General features: G+C 37.5%; 1 protein-coding gene across 2 annotated transcripts; it reads right to left on the minus strand.

The window, feature by feature from the left end:
- Positions 1 to 210: 210 nt before the first annotated feature.
- LOC136674980 (ubiquitin carboxyl-terminal hydrolase 32-like) lies at positions 211 to 20,260 on the minus strand. Of its 2 annotated transcripts, none has more exons than XM_066651341.1 (34): positions 20,123 to 20,260; positions 18,749 to 18,876; positions 16,364 to 16,469; positions 16,085 to 16,203; positions 15,529 to 15,688; positions 13,541 to 13,672; positions 13,176 to 13,283; positions 12,773 to 12,888; positions 12,540 to 12,602; positions 12,053 to 12,136; positions 11,886 to 11,947; positions 11,658 to 11,760; positions 10,260 to 10,443; positions 9,986 to 10,149; positions 9,443 to 9,583; positions 9,233 to 9,350; positions 7,921 to 8,075; positions 7,379 to 7,460; positions 7,213 to 7,287; positions 6,975 to 7,113; positions 6,421 to 6,526; positions 5,983 to 6,156; positions 5,665 to 5,839; positions 5,387 to 5,538; positions 5,185 to 5,302; positions 4,597 to 4,805; positions 4,297 to 4,481; positions 3,838 to 3,924; positions 3,614 to 3,734; positions 3,201 to 3,392; positions 2,845 to 3,070; positions 2,307 to 2,707; positions 1,940 to 2,032; positions 211 to 1,839 (listed from the first exon to the last, which is right to left on the minus strand). In XM_066651341.1, exons 1-34 carry the CDS (start codon positions 20,178 to 20,180, stop codon positions 1,666 to 1,668), a joined length of 4,710 nt encoding a protein of 1,569 aa, XP_066507438.1. In that variant the 5' UTR covers positions 20,181 to 20,260; the 3' UTR covers positions 211 to 1,665. The 2 variants fall into 2 exon arrangements, with proteins under 2 accessions (XP_066507438.1, XP_066507437.1); XM_066651340.1 differs by having other exon boundaries at positions 4,225 to 4,481.
- Positions 20,261 to 24,843: the final 4,583 nt, after the last annotated feature.

Below are 24,843 nucleotides of genomic sequence, written 5' to 3' on the forward strand. Positions count from 1 at the left end.
CAGTTGTCATGTACTCCAACGGTGGTTATTTGTGTAGCAAATTCAACTGAAGCAAAAATGCAGGCTCTGCGTGTCCATAAAGACCCGTTTGAAACCAAATACTTTAGAAAATCTGTCAGAACTTGGGGTGTCTCCAAGGAAGGAAGTGAAATGTTACATTTGTGTGTAAATAGCATACTGCTTATAAACAATGATTTTCTTCATCAGGTTTTAATTTTTAATTTTCCAGTTCACATATTTCCAAAAATGCTATATACACAATCTTTGTCGTTTAACAAGTCAGTGCAATTCATTCTGTTTTGAATACAACTTCAAAATGAATTACAATAAACAGTTTAATGTGGACAAATGAAAAAAAAAAATACAGTTAATATAAAAAGAGCATTTCAGTAGATTAATGTAGCAAAATAAGTCGGATAAAGAACTTACTGTGGCACATGGCCTAGAGCCAAGAAATAATCATGACCTGGTAAGACAAGGTAAACACACTGCTTTACCAATTAGCATTATTAGCCAAGTCCAGATTACCACTTCACATAATGCAAGAGACAATTAGAGACACTATAAGAGGGCTGGGGTTCCACATCATGGTAATATTTAATACTATTTTGACAAGATTGACTAATTCAACTTCTTCATGTTAAACATGTCATATAGTGGCACAAGGTTAACAAGATCAAAACAATACTAATCGTTGTATTCCCTGCTCTCTGACTGACTTCTCTGGGCATGGAGATTATCACATGAATGTTACAGCACAAATATTCAGGTCCACGCTGTAAAATGTTTCATATTTTGCCATAGACAGCTGATAACTTGAGACCAAAGTTTTACACAGGAACTTTTTCATTTTTCTTTTATAATAGACATATAAATAAAGTGCTCAGACATTTCCTCTGTGACATGCTAATGCAAATTACAATTCTGTTATCCTGAGCAAAGACAAAGATGACAGTACAATGGCACAAACTGTACTACAGGACTTGTTGGCATAGAGAAAACTGCTTGAGTCACGGGGGGAGAAGAAATAAAAATAAAAAAAATAAAAATAAAAATTAAGTATAATGGTCATGTCATATGCTACAATGACACACTTTGTAAACAAGCATGGAATGACATTCAACGTGTAGATAAAACGTTTAGCCAATATGTGCAACGTCGCAGAATGGGACCATAAAATGACAGCAACTTAAAGCATAAAAGTGCATCCAGTATTATTAACATCTTATAACAATGACAAAATGCTTACAATCATCGACTGTAATGAGCAGATGTATGTAACCTAATCTACATAACAATAAATTCATGATCAGGATAGCACTGAATGTAAAATCATAAGAGCATGGCCAATGCCACAAATTACTTAAAAGATTCTAAACAATAAATAGGCTAGTACCAACCGCTTTTTATTTGTACACACTGATGTTGATGTTATCTCTTGTCACATATGGATCATACAGTATGTGGCCGGCACTTACTAATTCATTTTGTACATATAATTGCAACAGATCAACACGAAGAAATTAAAAGACAAACAAGAGTGTCAGGAAACAGACCCTTTCTTGAACTGTCAGACATAGCAAGCCTGAAATTAAATACATTTTAAAAGAAAGAAGGGGGGGCTCCTCTCAATCTGAGAGAGTGTTCATTTTGCAGAGACTGACATCACTGAAGAACACAGTACTTCTTGTAGTCTGTTTCAAAATCCTCATCCATGCTGCTTGTGTCAGCCATCTTTTTCCCATCAGTCTTTGGCATGAACATGGAGTAGTCCACTCCTTGCTGCTCATAGAAGAGGATGTATGCAGAATCTGTGTCAGTCTCTTCTGGATTCACCTCCTGTACTCATTGAATACACAAACAGATTAATAACGATTCACAACAGAAACTACTACACATTTTTTTAAATCATTGGATGCCACCATTTAAAAGATCATACCTTGCAGCTGCTGTCATTGTAACAGTACCATTTGTCATTAGGATTTTTGGCATATGTGACATAATGTCCCCCTCCAAGTATCCCTGAGTGGCACTACAAATGACAGAGGCAAGAGTTACATCAGCACTGGAAAATGATTTTGTAGAATTTGATGACAATTTTTTTATCATGGTGGTTGACATCATATCATACTACAGTTTAAACAGTTTATAGAGAAATTGCTGTAATTAGAGTCATAGTTAAAGACAGGACCTCAGTGTGTGATATAAGTTATAGGATTTTGACTATTTAATATTTACTCAGTATTGTTGGTAATTGGAATAAAAATGTATAACATGACAGAACAAGCCTCGGAAGGCACACTCACTGATATTGCATACAGGTCATAAACAGGCTCCAGGCAGACCCTGTCTCTTTGGTCCTGTGAGGCCTCCAGGTCCATGCTGTCCTCAGTGCAACCATTGCTCTCCAGTTCTGAAACAGACGTAGCGTTGTCACAGTCTTTTACTGTGTCCTCACCCAATGCTGAGTCTAGCCCTGTGGTTTCAGCCTCAGTCTGGGCCTCAGGCTTTGTGCTGCAGGGCTCCAGGTCCAGGGGGCTTTCCCTGCCACTGTCCAGGCTTTCTTTACTAAGGGACAACTGCAGCCTGGAGTCCATCCGAGATGCTCGTTTTTGCCCTTGCTTTCTGCCATCACCCTTGGGGCTGCCTGTGGGGCTACCACTTCTGCTTTGGGATGAAGACAATAATCTCCCAGAGCCTGGTGAATCTGTGTAGCACACACACACACATATATGCAAAACAGTTTTGTTGCTTTGGATATCTGCTTTAGACAGAGAAAAAAAATTCACTTAAAATTGTATCCAAATCATGACCTCAATATACAGTAGTAGGTTTAGAACTGACCTTTCATGCTACTTAAGGAGTGTGAGGATGGGTCTCCTGTCCCAGAGTTTGACATGTGTTCCGACAGATCATCTCCCAAACAGCCTCTCCACCCCTGCTGGCTGTGGTCTACCTCACGAGGGGTCAGAAACGCACTGGGATCAAAGTTATCCCTGGGGAACTTCACAATCTTCTGAGATTTAATCCAGCGTCCATTCACAAATTGGAACCGCTTTAAATGTACTATCTGTAACAAAAAACACAAAGCATAATTGATGCCACCATAACCTTTGAAGCTGGAAAGAGATAAAGTCATGTTTCATGTTATAGATTCACCATTTTTATTTTTTGCTCTGATAAAAGTGCAGTATTGGTACCAGTATTGGTGGGAGTCTCCAGATGTCCAGTTTCTTGGTGGCCAAGCGATGGGTTTTGCACTTGGAACAGTAGTACAGCTCATTTTCACCAAGTTCCTCCTCAGTGGTGAAAGCTCGCAGGCAGCTGTCCAGACTAATGGGCTCGGCTTGTGCGCGCCGACTCAGCTCCACACTGACATGCTCCTCCACCAGCTGCAGGACAAAAGGTTACAGAACTTACCCTTTTCTTTAGTGTATGAAGCTAATACAATCAAATAACCAAAGAAATGTCTCAAGAAAGAAACACATACGGCAAAAAAGCAGTTTATCAAGATATATATTTGATATTGGACATTCATTTAATTAGAAGCTGTGAGACCTATCTAACAAAAAGTACTGAATGCCACGGTTCTAGATTGGATTACAGGTCTTACTCTCTCTTGTGATGTCTGGTAACGGAGGTGCAACGCTGTAGGGTCCCAGTCAACTGCTATGCACACATTGCCTACTGCTGCCTTTTCATCGTTACACTCTATGGTACAACCTCTGCAGAACCTGAGGGCAAGAGACTAAGTGTGAGCATTTGTCCATAAGTCCATTAAAGATAAAACAAACAAACACACATTTAAAGAAAGAATTTCACAGCATTCGCTCATACCTGTACCATGGACATTTTGCACAAGAGTTCCCATCTCCTTGCACAACACGCAGAGTAAATGGGTACTGGTAGCCTAGGCTGTCATCACTACAAAAAAAAATAAATATAGACAACAGAAGAGAATTATAATGCTGAATTTACCACAGAATGTTATAAAATTAATATTCAAATTAAGATAAGTTTATACTGAAGAGGAGTAATGTAGTTAACTATTTTGCCATTTGGAACTATTAGCTTATAGGGCTGTTGTTTGCTTGGGTTTTAACATTATAAAGTCAATGCAATACTACTTTTGAGTATTTGATTGCTGGTAAAACAAATGTAACAACTGCATTTTATACAAAGTTATCATTGTAACTGAATGATGAAGAAGAATAACAGGTGTACCTTATTACTGATAACTGCAAATCATACAGAATATTTTCTGCGATATGGCTGATAAACAACAAAGACTCTGACCAGTCTTGGGCATGGTTGCTTGACTCCTGAGGAGGTAGAGGACTAGCCAGGCGGGATACTTGCGTCCACACAGTGTTGTACAAGTCTCGGCCACGTGTATCTGCTGTACAGGGAACGATCAGTGGCATGCCAAACAAACTGGGCCTGTTTTTCTGGGATGAGAGGAAGTACAACTCGGCACGCATCTGGAAAATATTAAGGAAAAATAAATAAATGACCCACAAAATAATTGAGATATGGGGTTTTAAATAGTATGAATGATTCTCTAATTTATCTGTAAAAAACAGCTGTAGTTCTCACCATTTTCCGGTGGATGGCAATAATGTATCCAGTGAATGGGCAAGCAGGAGGTGTCATGGTGTGGCCATTAGGGAGACCGTTGGCAGGACTACCATCTGTGCTACAGGGTACTACTGTGTTTGGCATGCCCTTGGGAATTATGTCAAGCCTAAGGGATGTACCACTTGAGACAGAAGGGCTGGTTCCATTTGCTATTCTTGGGATGTCTCCTATCAACATAAAAAGCGGTAATAAAATGAGTAAACAGCAATAAAATGAGCAATAAAAATCTTACATGTTTAACATATTAAAAGGAACCAGTCAAATATGAAACACCAATTTTATGTAACTGCACTCAAACATCATATGACAAATCACTTCTTTCCTTTATGGTTTTACACACACTGTAAACCAAACATTTAAAAATATTAATAAAAATGTTTCCTTATTCTTTATGGGTTTCAAGACTACTGCAGCACCACAGTAAGACCTTTTTGCCAAGTACAGTCCCTTACAAAAGCTATATTTCTTCATATATAAAAGTTAGGTTTCCTTCTGCCAGCAAAACATGCTTAAAAATACAAGAAAGTTTTAAAAGCATCATCTCACCAGTGCCCACGTCTTTTGGAGAGGAGTTGAAGGAGGGGGAGGCAGGCAGTGGGATTTCAAATGCACACAGGAAACCACTCACAGCACGTCGTACTTTCTGACTATCTAATGGAAAATTCTAAAACAGAAACACTCAGTTATTGTTGTCAGTTAGGGATATAAACAGTGCTGCTTCAAACAAACTTTGAGTATAGAGTAGCACCTTGATAGAGGACAAATGGATCTCCACCAGCAAGATTTGCTCTGGCTTCAGATGGCAAAGTTCACTTAGTAAACACTTAAGACCAGAGTATTTCTCATCCACATTAAGTCTGAGTCCATACCGCACTGGAGTGGAGCCGTCAAGCTTTATAACTGCGCACAGATGCCCAAATACAGATTTTTAAATGAATACAATATTGGGGTCATTTTTTACTACTTTCATTTTACGTATAATTTACCCTGTGCTACCATGATGTGATCATGTTGTCATAAACTCACCTATGATCTCCAGGTGCATGGAGTTGTCCATGGGCAGGGGTAGTGAAAGAAAGTTGAATGGGTCAAAGCGAGCACTAACGTGGCCACAGGTTTTACACTTGACTTGCGACCTGAGCTGACCATGAAACAGGTCCACCACAATAGAGCGGTTCCTTCTCAAATGATTCTCCCAGGCCTTAGAGGACAAAGAAAAAAAGGAAAAAAAAAAAAACCCACACACACACACACACACAAACAAACACATATAATTATTTATAAAATATATATATATATATATATATATATGAGATATAATAGTAATTATAAAAAAAGACCAACCTCTGATGCAACTTCCCAGTCAGGTCTACCATCACTGTCCTTCAGCTCTACATAAGGTTTGTCATGGACCCGATTCAGATCTTCATGAAGGCCATCTAACAGAAAGGCCAGCAGTTCTTGAGAGTCTTGCTGCTGGAAGCCATCAAAGCGTGGAGCATACTTTGCTATTGTCCACTAAAAAAAATACAGATGTTAATTAATATAATAAGTAGTTAGTGATGGTGCAAAGTGTAAAAAAAGTGGGTCATTATGTAAATATGATATAATAACAAAGGTTCTTTGCTATTTTGCCTTGTTATTTGCCTTTGTTATAGGCCCTTATTACGATTATCTTGATTTTTAGGTGCTGCAAGTGCTACTCCTTCCTGTGGACATTTCCTGCAATGGAACATGGTTATGTTTCAATTTGCAAAAGAGTAAAGCAGTTTTGTGACATACCCTGAGTTTGAGTGGTGCAACACTTTTCTGAGTACCACTCCACAGTTCCTGGATCAGATCACCATAGCACTTTGCCATGTGACCACGCATCCCGATAGGATTAGTCCTACAGAGCAGAATTTAAAATGTATACATTAATAACAAGAACATTGGAATAACAAGAACATTAAATACTTTAAAGAAATTAAAAACTGATGTAATTCATGCTACACCTACAAACACATTCTTTAGTAGCATTACAGATAAGCCAAACTTTACAGAACTCCTTTGAGCTTGAGAAGTACAGCACACACATAAGTATTATCAAATATATATACTGTCAAATCTCTGAGACTGAGGTGCACAATTATGCACTACAGACTACTGTATGACACACAACTTTTAACACTTAAAATCACATGTGCCATTCCGTAAAGCCTGCAGTTTCACAACTGCTGCTATGAAAAGACACATTTGGCAAAGAGAATATAACATAAGTCATTCCAAAATAATCCTGCTTTCAGCATTTCAATAATTTTAAGAGACTGATAAATGTGTGCATAGACCACACATACCTATTGAGCTCAAAAAGGTGGAACCCTGACGTAAAGTATTCTGTGAGAGGTTTAGTGTTGCTCACACATTGGATGCTGGAGTTCATGAAGCATGTGTTGCCGAGGTTACTAAGTCCTGTGGCCCCTTTCTCTGTGGGTACTGCAGGAGGAGAAGGCATTAAGTAAATATAAACCATATAACATAAAATAGGTATGCAGTAAATTGTCTTCCTCTGTGACATCTGGTTATGCACTGCACCTTTGTGTCTATTAATTCTGTTGCTGTTGGCTAAGAATGACATTTCCTCTGGCCAGGTCATGTCCTTGTTGCGCACTATACAAAAGCAAACAAAGTAACATGAGCAAAGCCTCTTCAGTTTTAAATATAACATACAAAAGAGACTAATTTAATATGAGAATAGGACCTTCTATAACCATGTACTGTTCATCAGGGATCTTTAGTGCTTCTAGTGAGTGATCTTCATCATCAAGGAGCGTCAAGTAATTCTGTTTAAAAAAAAAAAAAAATAAATTATACACACACACACACACACACAAATATATATACAAAGAGAGGGGGGGGGTTTATATTTTCTGTATTTATATGTTCTATATCAATTGTGGTTAATTTTTTTAATTTCTAAACACAGATTATTCAGAAGGCAATTTAATTTGTATTTATAGTAAATACTAATCTTTCTTTGATTTGATCATGAATCAAATGCATGCTATTCTAATTCATTTTAGCATAATGTTTCAGCAAACAACAGCTTTTGTTGGTCATTTCTTTTTTCAGTCACATAAACCCAACTATACTTAGCTGTGATCCATCACTTGAAAGTGTATATAAATTGGAGCAGAACTGAAACTGCCAATATGAATATGTCTGTAGCATTTCTGGGAAACAGAGACAATATGAGCAAGGGTGTAGGTGTGTGTATATGTGTGTGTGTTTTAGTTTCTTCACCTCATTGATATAGAGCCAGAGTCTCATATCCTCCTCTTTAATCCGTAGTCTCTGAGACAGATAATCATGAATGTCCTTTATAGTGCCCACTCGACTAAAGCAGCCAGTGTAGACCAACACCCGCTTTAGAGGTGCACTGGGAGATGGCATGTTACCTACAATACATGAGAGAGTGGATGAGACCCAAACAAAACAAACAAAAAAAATTGGGAATAAAAATGCAATGGTGAACTAGTGAAGGAATATATTGCAATAATTACACCACTAAATAAAACAATACAACAATACAATAACACAATACAATTTACAATAAAACGAAGATCCCGAATAGCATTGTGGTACTTGGCTCTAAACCTGACACAGACTGTATTTCACCATATTCAAGAGACATCAAATGACTGGCCTCAGAGCCTGAAGGTCTTGTGAATTTCACTTGCAGCCACATTTACTCATCAAGAGCACATTAAAAGAGTTTGAGAAAAAAAAAAAAGAGTTTTCACACTGCTGTACCTTGCTCCACTTAGATAAACCTGTCATGATTTTCTTGCCTTGGTCATACAACTAAATGTATGTATATCACAGTATCACAGCACCATACGCAAAAACACACATTAGTGCACCAAATTGAAAATGTAAGGTTTTGCTGCAATTAATGCATGAAATGCACAATCAACAGAGCATGGCTGAATACAAACCTGAGCTTAAATAACAAGCCTAAACCAAACCCTAACACTCACTGTAATGTTATCCCTGACCTTAAATGTAATCCTACATTATACAGGAATATTTAGTTGCAGTGTCTGCATGTTGCACTTTAATGAGAAATTGGTCAAAACTGGAAAATGTGTGAATTACATGCTTTAGGTTTGAAATCATTTTGGTTTATCCCAAGTTAAACCATATGTGAGGGCGAATGTTCTATTACTGTTCACACAGATAATATTATTACATGCTGAGAGTTGCAAAGAAGGCCCTGCTAGTTCTTATCTGATCTGATACTTTACATTTTCTGTGCAAACATTTGTTGGTTTGTGTTTAATCGGTAAAGATAAATAGTACCTTATAACTTTTGGATTTAGCCTACCACTATTTTTGCTTTATCACCAATGTTTACTATTATGTATACAATCTCAGAAGTCACGTTGGTTCAGCAGTCATTTTAAAATGTTTATATCACCACAATTCTAAGAAAAATTCCGTCTCCATCCAATTACTTGGAACCTCATTATACAGAAATACCAAGATACACAAATTACAGAAATCTGTGCTATAGAAAGCTATTGATCCACATTTCCAGAAAGTTCAGTCTTACCCATGTTTATCCAGCCATTAGATTGAGGTGTGCGGGCTGGAGGCTGCTGCCTCAGGAAGAGCAAGTGTCTGGGAAAGAGCTCTAATTCAGCCCTGTCCATCTCCCTTGTTCTGATCACCTGCCCAGGAGTAAAAGATCAATTTATGAAACACTGCTGAGACCCTATGGTGACAAGGAAACTTTACTATACTGTACATATATTCTACATACCGGCCGTGGCAAGCTGAGGTTTGCTCCATACCAATGGTAGAGAGCCCTCCAGACTGGCTCAGGTACAACCTCAAAGTCTTGGCCCAGATGCAGGCTTGGAGACCGCCTCAGCAGCCCTCCTTCCATTGTTAATGTAGGAGCCTATTAGGCAGAAGTCGTTATAATAATTACAAAATACACAATTATATTTTCACATGCAACACAGTACCGACAAGCAGGATGTCTCCTTAACCTGTAGACCTATTATTCTGTTATTAATCTGCATACTAAACTAATTACACATGAAAATTGTAAACACAGTAAACCTCAACTATATTTACTATGTTTAAAGACATTATTTAAGACGTTATTCTGGGACTAATTCACATAAACCAGTACAATCAACTTATAAGTAAGCTATGTATTGTAATGAATTTAGACCAGCATATAGCTTTTTAAAAGCCTTAACTTTTTTTTTTTTTTTAAATGGCAGAGGATGACACAGAAGCTTATAAAATTAAGTTCAACACAGCCAAATATACACTTTATTCAAAAGATTTCCACCTTGAGAGGCTCTGAGGTAACCAGCGGTTGGTTGTCTATGGCACCTGGCCTGAGGACTGCCACATTCCCATCAGCCCCCAGGAAGCTCTGACTCTCTGTCTCAGATGATTCGGGCTGTCTAGAGAAGCAGATATCTGTAGCAGTGGAGCTGGATGGTATAACACCTGTAAAAGGAAAGAGTAACAGACATGAAGAAAAAAAAAAAATACTGACTTCAGCAGGTGTAGCCTGTAAAACCTGGATTACAGATTTTCCATAAAAACATATTGCTTACTGCCACTTGTGGTCTCTGATGCCTCAGATGCACTAGAGATATTATCAGAGAACTTCTCCTCAGAGGAAGAATGTGAGCTGGCCATACTTTCCCCCTGACCATTCTGATCGGCTCCAGCTGATGATGTTGGACTTCTGCCTGCAGCGAATATTGATGGCTGCTCCACCACTATCACTTTGCTGTCCTAAAACCAAAACATCAAAGATCAACATTATACTGTAAATATGTCATTCAAATTGTACATACTTTCTAATGTATTCCTTTCTTCTTGTGCTTTTTGCACCATGTATTTTTTCCAAGTATGTTCTTTAAGATCCTGAATTCCATTTCACTGACAAGCATGTGAGCTTCATAAACTTCATCAAGTACCAGAAGAGTTTACAAGAAAATCTGGCTTCCTCCCAAAAACATAAAACTGGGTTATCTTTGTTCTATTCCAACAGAACAACAATCCAATACAGTCATCCCACAAAATGGCCGTGGAATACATTTTTAAGATAGCTATCTAAGTCGCCTGACTTAAACCCCACTGAAAAAGTGAAGGTTTTAGCTTAGAAGGAAATTTTAAAAGAGAAGATGACTATGGAAATATAGGAATTAAGTGTGCTCTGCATACTTAGGTTTGATGGCTGCAAACTAAATGTAACTAAATTTATTCAATTAAAAGTATGGATGTTATATATTTATTTTCATTGTGATATCAAGTTTAATTAAGCACATTTTTCAGGACATTTCACACATACACCTGGTTTTAGACCACAATAATGTATTAGTATGGTGCAGGGCCTCCTTTTGCGGCCAATACAGCGTCAATTCGTCTTGGGAATGACATATACAAGTCCTGCACAGTGGTCAGAGGGATTTATGCCATTCTTCTTGCAGAATAGTGGCCAGGTCACTACGTGATGCTGGTGGAGGAAAACGTTTCCTGACTCGCTCCTCCAAAACACCCCAAAGTGGCTCAATAATATTTAGATCTGGTGACTGTGCAGGCCATGGGAGATGTTCAACTTCACTTTCATGTTCATCAAACCAATCTTTCACCAGTCTTGCTGTGTGTATTGGTGCATTGTCGTCCTGATACACGGCGCCACCTACAGGATACAATGTTTGAACCATTGGATGCACATGGTCTTACTGGTGCAATGTGCAATTAATGAAGATTGGCCACCAGGCTGCTCTAATTTAGCCATGAAACCTCCCACACTAAAATGACAGGTGTTTCAGTTTCATTGTCTAACCCCTGTATATAACAAACGTTCCAGTAATTATGCATATAATTTTGAAGCTTATAAATGATATAAACTTTTCAAACAGTGGCAAGCCTGGGTTGTCATTTTGTAATGTTGTAATATCAAGCTTATGAGCTTGTAAACCATGCCTTTATTTAAAGCTTACATATTTGACATAATCCTTCCACTGCTGCCACCACTGTGTGGCGATGAGGAACCAGTAGTCTCCAGGCTGAAGGCCATGCCGGCTCTCTCTCTCTAACCAGCCCCTGCACACAGAGCACAAACCAGCTAATCAGTGCCACATTTTTACATTATTCTAAACTCTCTTTTGGACAAATATAGAATGGAAAAAACATTAAAGAAATAGTACACAGGAAAGGATATTATGAACCTGATGATCTGTCCTTCCTCCTCTGGAGTAGCAGGGCGCAGTCCAAGAACAATGTGACATACCTTAATAGAATCACAAGGGTATTTTTTATAGCCAAAAAGTGATAAAGCAATGAGATACAAACACAATAGTAAAACATTAACACATTCGCAGAGAACTGCTCGTACCTGAAACAGTAGGTTGAGGAATTCTGCAGCAAGTGAACTCTGCACACTCCATATCTGATAGTCTTCAAGCGTCAAATGGCCCTTCTATTTTCCAGAACAAAGAGAAACTGTAAACACTCATGCAAGCTTATACAAGCTCACTGTAAAAATAAAAATGAATTTCTGTTGAAGGTTTTTGAAAGCTTCTGTTTGATTTTGCATTTGTATTTAATTTGTAAAAAAGGAGGTATTCTGTAGAATCTGAATTGAAGAATAGGTGTATATTGTATATTCTTTTTGAAGAAAGAATCATACATTTTTGCCAGATGTTTCACATTAAAACAAAAATAAAACTGCTGCTTCAAATGAGTAAACTTTATGCAAATATAATGTAAACTTAAGAAATTATATAATTACATTTAAATAAAGTGTAATTAAAAAACATATGAAAAGTAATAATAACTGGAGAGAGAATGTTTTGTTTTAAAGCAAATGTGCTGACTGATACCTTGGTAGTGTCATGTACCCTAAGAATATCTTCAACTATATCAGACACACTTGACTCCAGTTCCTGAAAGATGAGAAGAAGCTGTGCTTTAAAAATGTTCATACCGACAGTAAATGAACACAATTTAAAACTGGTAAATAATTAATGAATATTTAGAATTTTGAAGCCTGTCTTACATGATATTGGAACCTGAGACAATATCTAGATATAATGCCCAATATAGGATAACTTACGGTAACTGAGTCAGTACGATTGTCCCTCCAAACCTCCAGTAGTGCCCCAACCATTTCATGTAATTCTTCTCGACTCAGAACTCCATCCCGGTCAACATCAAATACTTTAAAACAAACTGTGCCAAAGCAATAGCAGTAACAAATATTATTACATATTTATTTTCATATAAATACATGCATTCATATTCAGATATTAACCTTAAGTTGACTTTGAACATAGGTATATTTCACGAATGCTGAGAGTTGTTAGATTTGATCCATAAAATAACCTGTCACAAGACCATAATATCCATTTGGAAAAGTGCATAATGTTCTCAACCTGGTTAATTCACTCCATGTAAACAAACAAAAAGAATTAGGAACTCATGTTCTGATGAAAAACCTGTATCAGCAAACCACTTACATTTCTGTCTTTCAGCCAGAGGCCCTCGGCAGCAAGCTGACAAGCCACATGAGATCTCTTTGAAGTCTATGTGATTGTCTCTGTTCTCATCAAAAGCATGGAATAAACCTGAAATTTGCAAAAACACAACAATTAATGCTTCATTTCACAAATAATATACCAGGTGTTAAATTACAAAGCTTGAGAACACCCTGTATTATTTACAAAATAAACAAACCACAGGATCTTAAAACTTTCTCACAGCCTTAACATACTGTGGCAAAAATGCTTCAAAGCTGGTTGAACTGTACTATTTATAAATCGCTCAAATCACAGAGGTCAATAAATCAAATTGTTAATAAAATCTCATATCAGTATTCACATACCTTCACTTATGGATGGATGAATAGGAGGAGAAACTAATGGGATAAATGTTTCCAAGTCGAATCGTCCCGTTCTAGACTGAGCTTTCAGTAACCAGTACCGCTTCTCCAAGTCAATAATATCCGATTCTTCTACTGCTCGGTGGGATGACAGAAAATCATTAGTTTTGAAACTACATGCTTGTGAGATACTTGATATATTGCAGACACATACACTAGGGATGGGCGATATCCACATTTTTCATACTGTCATACCACCTCAAAATATTATTGTGGTATGCAGTATTACCGTGGGAAGGGGGTGCTCTGTCAGGCTCCGCTCAGCCTTATATCTGTGAGCCTGATTCCTGACCCTAGTGAATTTTGCTAGTGAACACAGCCTGACAGTGAACACCAGCATACTTTTGAGCGACTGGTGCTGGAGGAACAGAAAAGTTAGAAAATAAGCGAACTAAGACGGTTCTACACTGTTTAGAAGCACAACTGGTGCTTCTAAACAAACTGAGGCTCAAAGCACACATATTTAGCACACATATAGAGGATAAAGCCTCATACCTGTGAGAAGGGTTGCAAAATTTTCAAATTTGGGAAATTTACCATGAAAATTAACAGGTAATTATGGGAATTAACAGGAATATTTGAAGCTAGGTGAGAAACGTGCAAATTGTTGGTAAAAAAAAAAAATATACTGAAGCATAATCTTGGCTAAAATTAGATACGATACCAAATCAGTTGAATAGCAAAACTGCTCCTCAATCCCAGGCACATGGCACATGGCTATTGAAACATTTAAGCAACAATTAAATCAAGGTGTAAACTTATAGTTGCTTGCCATCTGCTAAATCAGAAAAGCTTAATGAGCAAATTCATTTAAGGGACTAATTTACCAAGGCTAGAAGGCTAGAAAGAGGTTAGCTTTCCAAAGCAAGCGTAGGCTAGCTACCAACATTTTTTGTCTCAATAGGTTTCTGTAACCAATAATTAATACTTATTAATTATTTTTTTGCACATGGTGGATACAGAGGTTCAGGAAGAAGCCTGGAACTACTAAGCAAAAGTGCAGAACATGCAGAGGCCAGACTTGAGAAGCTTGTAGGTAAATACTTTTATTTGATTTGATATGTTAAATAGTGGGTGTTGGGGGGCATGAATTTTTTTTGATTGTTCAATGAAAGAATTGAGCATTTTGTTCTTAGATCTGAAGGCAACTATGTGTAATAGTTATGCCTTCATGGCTGCTGCTGACAAAAAAAGCTACATTGATGATAGTGTATGATGTAGTTCTTTTAAATTATCTAATATTTTCTAATAATTCCAATAAATTCCCAAAGTTCCCAAAATTTCCATGTGAAGATTACATTTTGGAATATTTCCAAAGTTCCCAAGCTAAAATTCCCATGGAAAGTTACCGGTAATTTACTGGAAATGTATTGAAATTTTTCCACCCCTTTGCCACCCTACCTGTGAGTACAAAGTCAAGCGAAAGATTTTCTGAGTATTTTTGTTTATTTACAGCTTTCTTCCTCTCTCTTTTAACCCAAACTCACAACTGCCGTGGGCTACTGGGCTTGTGTTTTTTTCTCCACCCATTTTTAAGCCATGACATCAGCCGCCATTGAGCTCCCACAGCACATCCTCCCTGTGGCTCTCTTAAATGTACATGAACATTTTAGCCGCATTCTTACAAGTCACAGAACAGAAATTAGACACACCACACACATGCCATAAATACCGCTCCATTTTGAGATACTGCCCAACCATATTATCGTTATACCACTCAACCCTAACCTTCACAGTGGCTAATGTATTTATTGCTTAATAGGCCACACTAATCTCATGTCAACATGACATAACGCGAGGGAATATAAACACCTTCTATGCATACACATCTTTTATAGGTTATATGTAACGTTTCATATAAGCATTATATACAATACAAAACACAATGTTTAAATACTATTGGTAATGCCAAACTGCAACAATTCACTTACAGTGTGTGACCCCAGCTAGGGTCTGGTAGAAGGTGGGCGTATCACTGTCATCAGTCAGAGTCACACAGACCCCACTTGACAGAAGCCAGCGGGAGAAAGTGAAAGCATCCCTGTTCTGGAGCAACCAGCTTTTGAACTTCTCATAATTTACCTTCTCTGCCTACCATAGACCAGAGCAGAGGAAGAAAACAAAGAAAAACCATTAGTAAATGTGCTGTCCTGTGGTTATGGCACTGATATTCAAAAGTAAGAAAGATCGTTGAAACAAAAGCTTCAAAACTGCCTTTTTAGGCTATAGTTCTGCACATGCAAATAAAACACAATAGACTTTTGATCACAAAATAAACCGCAGGGCAAATCACATTTGTCGTGCGAAGAACATAACAGAACTAAACAAAGAACCACCACGAAAACTATGAAACTTTGCAGTGGGTCTGAAAATATTTGAAAGCTCCAAGATGTTTAAGTAATTCAGAACATTTTTGCAATGTTTTATATCATCAATTACTGGAGAAATAAAAATATTGAAAACCTCAGAAATACTGAGAAATCCTACCTCTGTAAAGCACTTCCTTAGGGACGGATGCACTTCTCCGTCCACAGCCTGCAGCATAGCTTCAATGTCTTCACGTGTAGCATAGCTTCCTGTTTCACTGGCAAAAAGACTGAAAATATCTGCAAGAGATAAAAGGCAAATTTTCTGCTTCGGTAACATATATATATATTATACATAGAAAAAAAACTTCCTCTTTCCCTGCTTATCACCTTGTATATATATATCTTGTATCTGTTCACACAGGCTGAAAAACAAATGACTGTTAGAGAGGTCACTCACATCTAGCCTTTTCTTCGTCACGTCCTCTGGTCAACAGCACCAAACCAACAATTAGGTTGTTGAAATGCAGGCCTTTTGACGTGCCACCAAATGAACTGTATATCACCTGAAGGAAAACGAATAGCTGTTAACCTACTTCTGTCAAGCCACTAAATTTAGTATGACAAGGAATGACACAGAGAGCTTGTTCTTATTAGCTTTATTATACAACCTATTGCTATACATGTCATGAAAAATCCAACTGCATCAAAATTCTGACTACATATTATTTTTATACATAAATCTATTCATTTTTAAAATTCAGCTTGTTACGAATCTGTAGTCCTTTGTGACTGAGCAGATCTAATGTGTTATATTCAATGGCTATTAAAAGATAAAGACATTTGTTAGCTCTATAAATTGGTCAGCTAAAAACATTACATAAAATCAAGAGACTACACAGGAAATGTAAAATATATGTGGATTTTAATGAGTTAAAAAGAGGATTATCTAGGTCAATTAATTCTACATGTATTCTTACAACTATACCTCTGATGCTTTAATACATTTTAAGTCTTAAGAATAATTCAGTCAGTTCATATTGTAGTCCTGGTACTTTATAATACGTTTTGACATGTAACAGACCTTGGAATTTAAGAGGTTTACGTAATTGATTTGTAGATCTTTTTACCTCATTGTAACTTGTCAAAGTGTACATGGATGTTTGAATTGATGGATAGTGTAACATTTAAAAAACTGTTTACACAAACATCAAACTATGATTCTGAAGGATTAATGGAATGTGCACTGCTACAGCCACCTCCTGCATTTCCAAGCCATTTGTATGAGTAGTCTTCAAAGCATAGTGCAGGTGTATTTGACTTGTAGTACTCTTCCACTACACTGAATTATGGCATTTTGGTAAATCTATGGAGACAGATATGGGTCTCGTACAGAAACAGGAAGTGGTCTGGTGCTTAAAATTCATGAGAATTGAAGCATACATTTAGCCACATGAACAGAATAAGAGTGATACTGAAAGTCAAACTGTAGGAGGGAGTTTGGGGACACACATACGCAAGAATTCTTTTTTATCAAACAGTAAATTCAGCCTTCACTTTAAAGCCATTTAACCCCTGCATGTCAGCTGTTGTCTGACATCCAAACTTCTGTTTATTTGCTTCAGGAAGTGAGCATGATATTTGTTCTGAAACCATAACCTTGAATTCCAAGCAAATACATTTCCTGAAAAGTCAGCAACACTGCAGGAGAATATGGGGGATGGGAGTGGTTTCAAAATAAAAAATGTAAAAGCAATGACACACAGTAAATGCCAGAGATACAAGACAAAATCTGTAGATGAATTTGATCCACTCAGTGCAACAGTGAAACCTCAATATAGTTCAGGCATTCTGGCAGGCTTTAACTTGTGACCAAACTTACAAACCTCAACACAGTGTTTACCCAGCTAGACGACATGTCCAAAGGTTTACAGGTACCTGCTCATACCACGTTCCCCTGAAATCATGTGTATTATCATGTGTATGTGTAATAATAATTAAAAAGCGTTTTCTGGATATTTTGGACATATAGTGTGGCTGCTTGTTTACCTAACTTTGCCCATATAACATCTGCCTTACAAACACACTAGGCATGACATTAATATACAAATAAACACAGTCATAAAACTGAAATAAAACTGTTTGGTCAGACAGTTTCAGTTTCGGCCAAGTCAAAATTTCACAACGTTGAGCTGCCACCTCAACATTCCCAGTTCTCTACCTGAGACTAGTGGGTTCACACAGATTTGCTCATATGCTTAGCTTACATCTCTATATTAATATGAAATTCTGTTACATTTATCAAGCTCAAATGGTCAGAAGCAAAACAACATAAATGCAATATTTGCCACAAAACATAGCATATAAAATATTCTATTACATGTATTGCAGATATAGCTTAATTTGCTATATGTTCAAACTGCAAAATATATCATTTCCATAATTTTACACAAAAGGATCTGAAGTACAAAACTTTCCAAAGCAAAGCTTGATTTAAACATTAATGTGTGTGACTTGTTTACGAGTCAAAATCTGCCAAAACATCCCAAGCTGTGTTATAAAGTCACCTGAGATGATCCTTATCTAAATTTGACAGACAGCACATAATGAATACTACAACAAAAAAAGCATGGCAGCATCCATGACTACTGTGCAGAAACTCAATGTGGGTGCTTACCAGAAACAATACTCAAACCTGCCAAAACCAATTATCACATGCTGCAACACGCACAGACACATTCCACATGGACAAGACACAGACGGGCCATGTTTTAGCACAATTTGCTGAAAAGATTTACAACAAACCCCTTCAGCTACAGCAACCGTAGACACAGACCAGTCATACCTCTGAGATATTGAGAGGAACCATGTCCCCCAGCACTTCTTTGAAGAAGCATTGCTGACTCATATAGCAGGACAAGCCACAGGTTCTCCTGAAAGCATCCCTCAGCCTTTTGAGCTCCACATCAGTCACTGAAAAAAGAGAGAAACAGCTATTCAATGACTCTATATAAGATAAAATAGCAAGATAACTGCACACTGATACACAGACATTTATTAGGAAAATAGGACCATATTTATATGGATTAGCAACATACTAAAAAATATAATTTATTTCTGTTGTAGAAAGATAAAGTATACATTTTACAGAAATGTAACATCCCTTGAAAATTCTGCTTTTCCAGAACAAAATTAATATATAAAACATATTTCTCAAATAAATGTAAATTATATTTTGATCCTTTTTGTGAAGATTTAATTCCAGAGACCTGTAACAATAAGGTTTTTTTTGAGCTGAATAACACTAGGAATACAGCAGTTTTTATTTTATATTCCTGGGCGATATTCCACAAATCAGTATTTCTCACGCTAGTAAACTTGAGCCCAAAATCAAGAACTGTCCAATAGGAATATTCCTCCTCTGAATTCCTACTGGACATGCTTGAATATGAGCTTTTGTTAAACTACTTTTTGGAACAGCTCTGACATGGAGCTCTACATCAGTCAGTGAAGAAGAGTGAACTAAGGCTCTAGCTATTTGAGAATCGATTTTAAGACAAAATGGCAACACATCAGAAAGAATGAAACAGTAACTGCACATTCAAATTCAGTGCACGAGTCAGAGATAAGCTGCAGTTCTTGGGATCTGGCAGGACATAAAACAGTGTTTACATTAACCAGTGATTTAAGAAGCCTTTAAATAAGCAGACACAACGTTTAAAAACTGTTCAGTGAAAAATAACATTGATTCTCGTGGAGATTTCTGGGTGAAATCAACAGAAAAGGGTAAGAGATCTGCAGAAATGAGAAAACCGCATAAAGTAATGCATGACATGTTTTTAGTGTCAGAAATGTAGGTTAACTCAGGGCGTATGAGCTTGTTGTTTGGCTGCAGATAGCTGTGTTCACCTGTGGCTAAATGACAGCTGCACTGTCTCTCTGTTCGAAGCTGTAAATATATACCATATAATCTGATAATGACCTTCTAAATGGAGAGTTTCGTGCACAGAGAGATGCATAAAAGTCAATAACGAAGATGACAACAACACCATTCCATTGTTAGAGCCAGATAAACACAGATAGCTCTGCGGTTGACAGCTGAATAGCGCGCTAAGCTGCTGCTAACGAGCTAAGCCACTGATGTCATGCGACTAAACTAGCATGCTAGCTAACGCTGCTGGTTATATTAATGCGTTAAATTTGCATTTGCTCATCTCACCTCTTTTTATGGCCTCGTCATAGGACAGGAACCCAATCCTTGATTCTTTGGCCCCCATACTGTCTTCATTTCAGATCAAAGGAAAGCATAGCGCGACTAGCTTTAGCAGAGCTACCGCAAGTTGTGAATAGCGCTGGGATTCAATCGATTCTTCCACTCCAGCCAATCGAGAACGGGGAGTCGACTCTGAAGCTTTGAACTCGAGTCAAAGTTTAAAGAAACTGACGCAAATAAACAACACAAAATATACGACCGTTTATTTGCATAAAAAGGTTTTTTTTTTTTTGCCGCTTGTTTCAGCCTTTATTTAGAGAAAATATTTTCTTCAATTGTTGAAGTTAAATCTTTGGATAAAAGAAATGGGACAAACTTGAACAAGTAAAAAGAACATAGACGAGGTGGGATAAAGACTCCAAGTGCGACTAATAGGACAGGGCCTGTGGCATGAGATTATTGTCTGGAATTGACTCTTGAAATGTATCGACTCCAGTCCATTGTTTCAGAATGGGTGTCGACTCTCAAATTCACGGAATCGAACAGGTCTACGAGTGATTCTCCCCGAGCCGTGACGTAGGAGTCGAAGGGTTCTCGGAGGATAGAGAAGTAAAACAAATCACTGATGTTTCATTCAAGTCATTTTAAAATGACTGAACTCTGTCATTAAATAAAGGGCTTGAGTGGAGAAGCTTAAATCCATATCCCTTAAATAGGGATGCAGTGATATAAGAAGTGTGGGTCAGTGCAGATATCCAGTGTTTTAGTGTAAACATCCTTGTTTAAAACATTCTTAATATTGAAAAAAAAAGGAAACACAGAAAATATAATTTACACTATATTTTATTTTTGTTAATGAATAGCTTATTAATAGTCCTGTTGCAAAAGTTCTGAAGAGTAAATAAATATTATAAATAACTAATTTCACTTCTGTGAATGTGATGAACTGGTTTGAGAACTGCTCCCTACACAATTCCTTAAGTCTACAGCTGCAGTTTGTGTTGGATGTAGAGCTAGTTTTGAGTGTTATTCAATTTATCTTTTAATTTCTGAGACCACGAGGAGGCCTTTTCCCGCTCTGCCTTCACTTATAATTCACGTATGTTATTTTTTAACGTAATCACAGCCTTTATATACAACTCCTGTATCTTCATTCTGTCTTTCTAGTGGTGCTGATGTTGTGTCTCGGGTTGGTACCCTTTTTGTAGTAAACAAAGAGGCAGTTTAACCCTTTATGTCTAACATGGAATATAGGCATTTATGTTCGTTTTGATTGTGAAATCTGTTTGCTAAATGCCTACTCAGAGATTCAGAGTTTCAGAAATTTTACTCTTAAACTGCAGGCACTGCACTGGGCTTTCAGTGACAACACATCAAAATGTTTTGTCCTCATCTAAAGCAGTTACTTGTCTCTTTTTTCTTTTTCTATTCCTGTAGACCATACTGTGGCACACAGACTATCATAACACTGTACAATTGTCTGCTGGTGATGGCTCATACTGCTTCCTGTCATGAAGGTGGTCAATCAGAAATCAGTGATGCATTTTCTGGTAAGCATTTCAAATGAAGCTCCAGGGTCGTTGATCCATGTTGAGTGGATGATTCTAAAGGACCACACTGATGCTCTCCTGGACAGGGTTAAGGACATCTGAATCACCTTATTTTTTTCAGCACCTACCTATTTCACATCCATCTACTACACCATCAAATGTTTAATCCGTTCAAACTCTAAACAAAGCTAAAGTAAAACATCAGTTAATCATATTCATCATCGTTCACAGTATCTCAGAAGCACTTTATTTCATCCTCTGAACAGATTTTATGCTTTATGTGTTTATCATCACAATTTCCAATTATTTGGCATCTTTATTTTTATAAACATTTGTTCGTTAGCTACAGAATGATGACTCTCTTGTCTGTATGCCTGTATTATTGGATGAATAAGGTAAGTCTCAGTTTTGTTTTTTTGGATTTCTTCATAATAACAGGAGCTGGCTGCATTTGTTGGGATCCCATTTATTTTGAAGTCTGCTTGTTTGGTGGCAGACATGCTTTTAGTCTACTGTAAAAAGTACAGTTTATATTATTAGCCTTGACTTCATGCTAAATAAATCTCTTTTTCAAGATTGCCCTTGCCTTTCTGAATCCAAAACGGGAATCTCAGAGGGTTGGTTAAAGTGATATTCTACTAACCAACAGTACAAAAACCTAATAAAGTTATGGAAAAAAAGTTTAGTGAAAAAAAAGATCACATAGCACATATTTTATCTTTGAGACCAAAGGTGGGATAATTTGTCTTTATTTTTGTGCTTTGTTGCTCTAAATGCTACCACAAATATGAGCTTTTTTTCTGTGTAACATCATCTCTTTGTTCCTGCATCTGCCAGTTGCCCTGTGATCACATTATCTCTTATCACATGGCAGTTCATCATTTATGTTGGACTGAATGGCTACCACCACAACCTCCTGTAAATATATGACCCTTTTCCATATGGGGAGAGGATGCATGTGCAAAGAGCAACAGAGCAATAACTCAACATGGACACAGTTAGCAGAAACAGCTACCGGCCCAGAAAGATAGAAACACAGGGAGTTTATCTACAGCGACAAAACTGAGAACACCTCTGAATATTTGGTTGCATAACCAAATAGTTACAGATCTGAGGCAGGACTGGAGTGGAAAATACATGGCAAAAAGGACCAAAACACAAGCACACAGAATGTCGCAACACAGCGAAGCGAAACGGTCACATGTGACCATGAAAAGAACACAGCACATTGGCAGAAGGTGGCTGAAGACATGTGAAGCTCGATCACTTATTTTCAATCTGCTTCTCACATACTGTCTTTGGATAACTCAAAGTACTATACAGAGAAAACTAACTACTCGGTTATGCTATGTTAGCTAGCATGGCTAACATCAGTGAATAACGAAGGGAGAGGGAGGGTACTTTACAATGAGAAATTATCCTTATAATACATTTTAAAGGATAAAGTAATAAATAAATACACATATATTTGTGAAGTTGAGGCAGTGCTGATTTAAACATAAACCATGCTCTTGTGTTTTTGTGCTGTGTCTGCGCGGATCACAGCTCGGTAACACAGAGAGCAGCGGAGGCCTGGCAGGAGACAGACTGCTGCAGGTTTGTCGCGGCCAGAAGCAGATCAGGGTGATTAGAGCAGTAAATAAAGACAGAGCTGAGGGGCTGACAGGCTGAGTGATGGGGAGCCTCTCCGGGCTCATTTACATGACTTTGTGTGGCCATCATTTCCGCTCTAATGTAATGCCAAGCAAATGAGCCTGGCGCAATATTGGCCAATTCATCGCCGCTCCGCTGGCTCGACACCACAGTCTATAAATCACACAAGGAACACATGCTCCAGCTGACAGCTAAATCAGCATGGAGTAATCATACACACGCAGACACCAGCGGCACGGAGAGAGAGAAGGAATACACACACACACACACACACCGGCAATGGGACAGTGCGCATTCTGCGTTTTAAAAATCTGTATATGACATTAAAGGCCATTCAGCAATAAAAGAGCTGTTGTTTTGTCACAGAGTATGAATGGATATGTATTTATATGAGAAGAAAGCATGTTTAGTGGGGTATGAGGATGCAGTGCCAGGTGACAGCAAGTGCACAAGACTCCTCTATATGCACACCAGGGGGCAATGTTGGCTGTGTTTGGGAAAGTATCCTCTTGTACAAGAGGCCAGGAATGTTTGGCTTACACTAGGTTTTCCCATTCAAAGAAACACCACGTTTTATACAACACCACCTATATATAAACCAGGGTTTTGTAATTTCATTTAATCAAAATTTCATTCCATGTTCAATGTTTATCTTTTGTTTAAATTATATGAAACACTCTATATAATTGAGATTTGTCCTAAAATAAATATAGTTCTCTGCAAGGGTTTGGATGCCCTTGCAAGACATAGATATTCAGTTGACCTTGCTCTTTGAGTGGGTAGTATGCCACCCTTCCCAAAGCTTTCTCACTATGCTGGCAAGCTTAGATATTTATATCTGACGTGACAGATTTAGGAAGTTTGTGGTTCCCTCTGGAGTGTTAATTTGTTGCATTAGCAGCAGTTTGAAAAGAAGCAGTGGGTTGGCCTCACATCTAGAATGACACATTTGCTTGTGCCCTGCTTTCTGAGGCCGGCATCAGTGTGTGCCATTGAGACTCACTGATGGGTAGCATTTGCAAAAACTAATATCTGTAGAACATTTGGCAAAACTTGGATCAAACAAAAATTTAAGACATTTGCAGTTAAAGTAATGCCATATTTAAGTGTGATTCTTGCAAGCTGAAATATAAGATGTATTTTATTTAAAGAGTTTATATTTTATAAAACATTTTTGTTTCAGCATTAGAAAAGCATGTTATTTGGTAAGGCATGAATAACTTTTTAGATATGGAGGGGTAGATCTATATTCAGACTATACATTCAGATTCAACAAATCATACTTATACTGTCCAATATTTCTCTATATTAGTGTTTAACAAAATGTGTCTGGTGTGGAATACAGGCCTACTATCATGTATCATTTGCTGCAAGCATTCACAAATGTCTACTACTGCTTAAAAGATTTATATAAGCAGTAAGTCTGCTTTTGGCAGTAAACACACTGCACAACATGAATTCAAAACTGTACAAAATTTTCTTTTGGCCTTCACAGCTACAGTATTTTGTTACTTTATTTCCTTT

The sequence above is a fragment of the Hoplias malabaricus genome, chromosome 18 (assembly GCF_029633855.1).
Source record: "Hoplias malabaricus isolate fHopMal1 chromosome 18, fHopMal1.hap1, whole genome shotgun sequence".
NCBI classification, from domain to species: domain Eukaryota; kingdom Metazoa; phylum Chordata; class Actinopteri; order Characiformes; family Erythrinidae; genus Hoplias; species Hoplias malabaricus.

Coding starts and splice junctions, on each gene's coding strand:
- LOC136674980 (XM_066651340.1), bottom strand. CDS start 20,180: ATGGGGGCCAAAGAATCAAGGATTGGGTTCCTGTCCTATGACGAGGCC. Junction 13,673..15,528: donor CCTAGCTGGGGTCACACACT/GTAAGTGAATTG, acceptor CCCACCGAGCAG/TAGAAGAATCGGATATTATT. Junction 6,157..6,420: donor TTGCACCACTCAAACTCAGG/GTATGTCACAAA, acceptor TATTTTTTTTAG/TGGACAATAGCAAAGTATGC.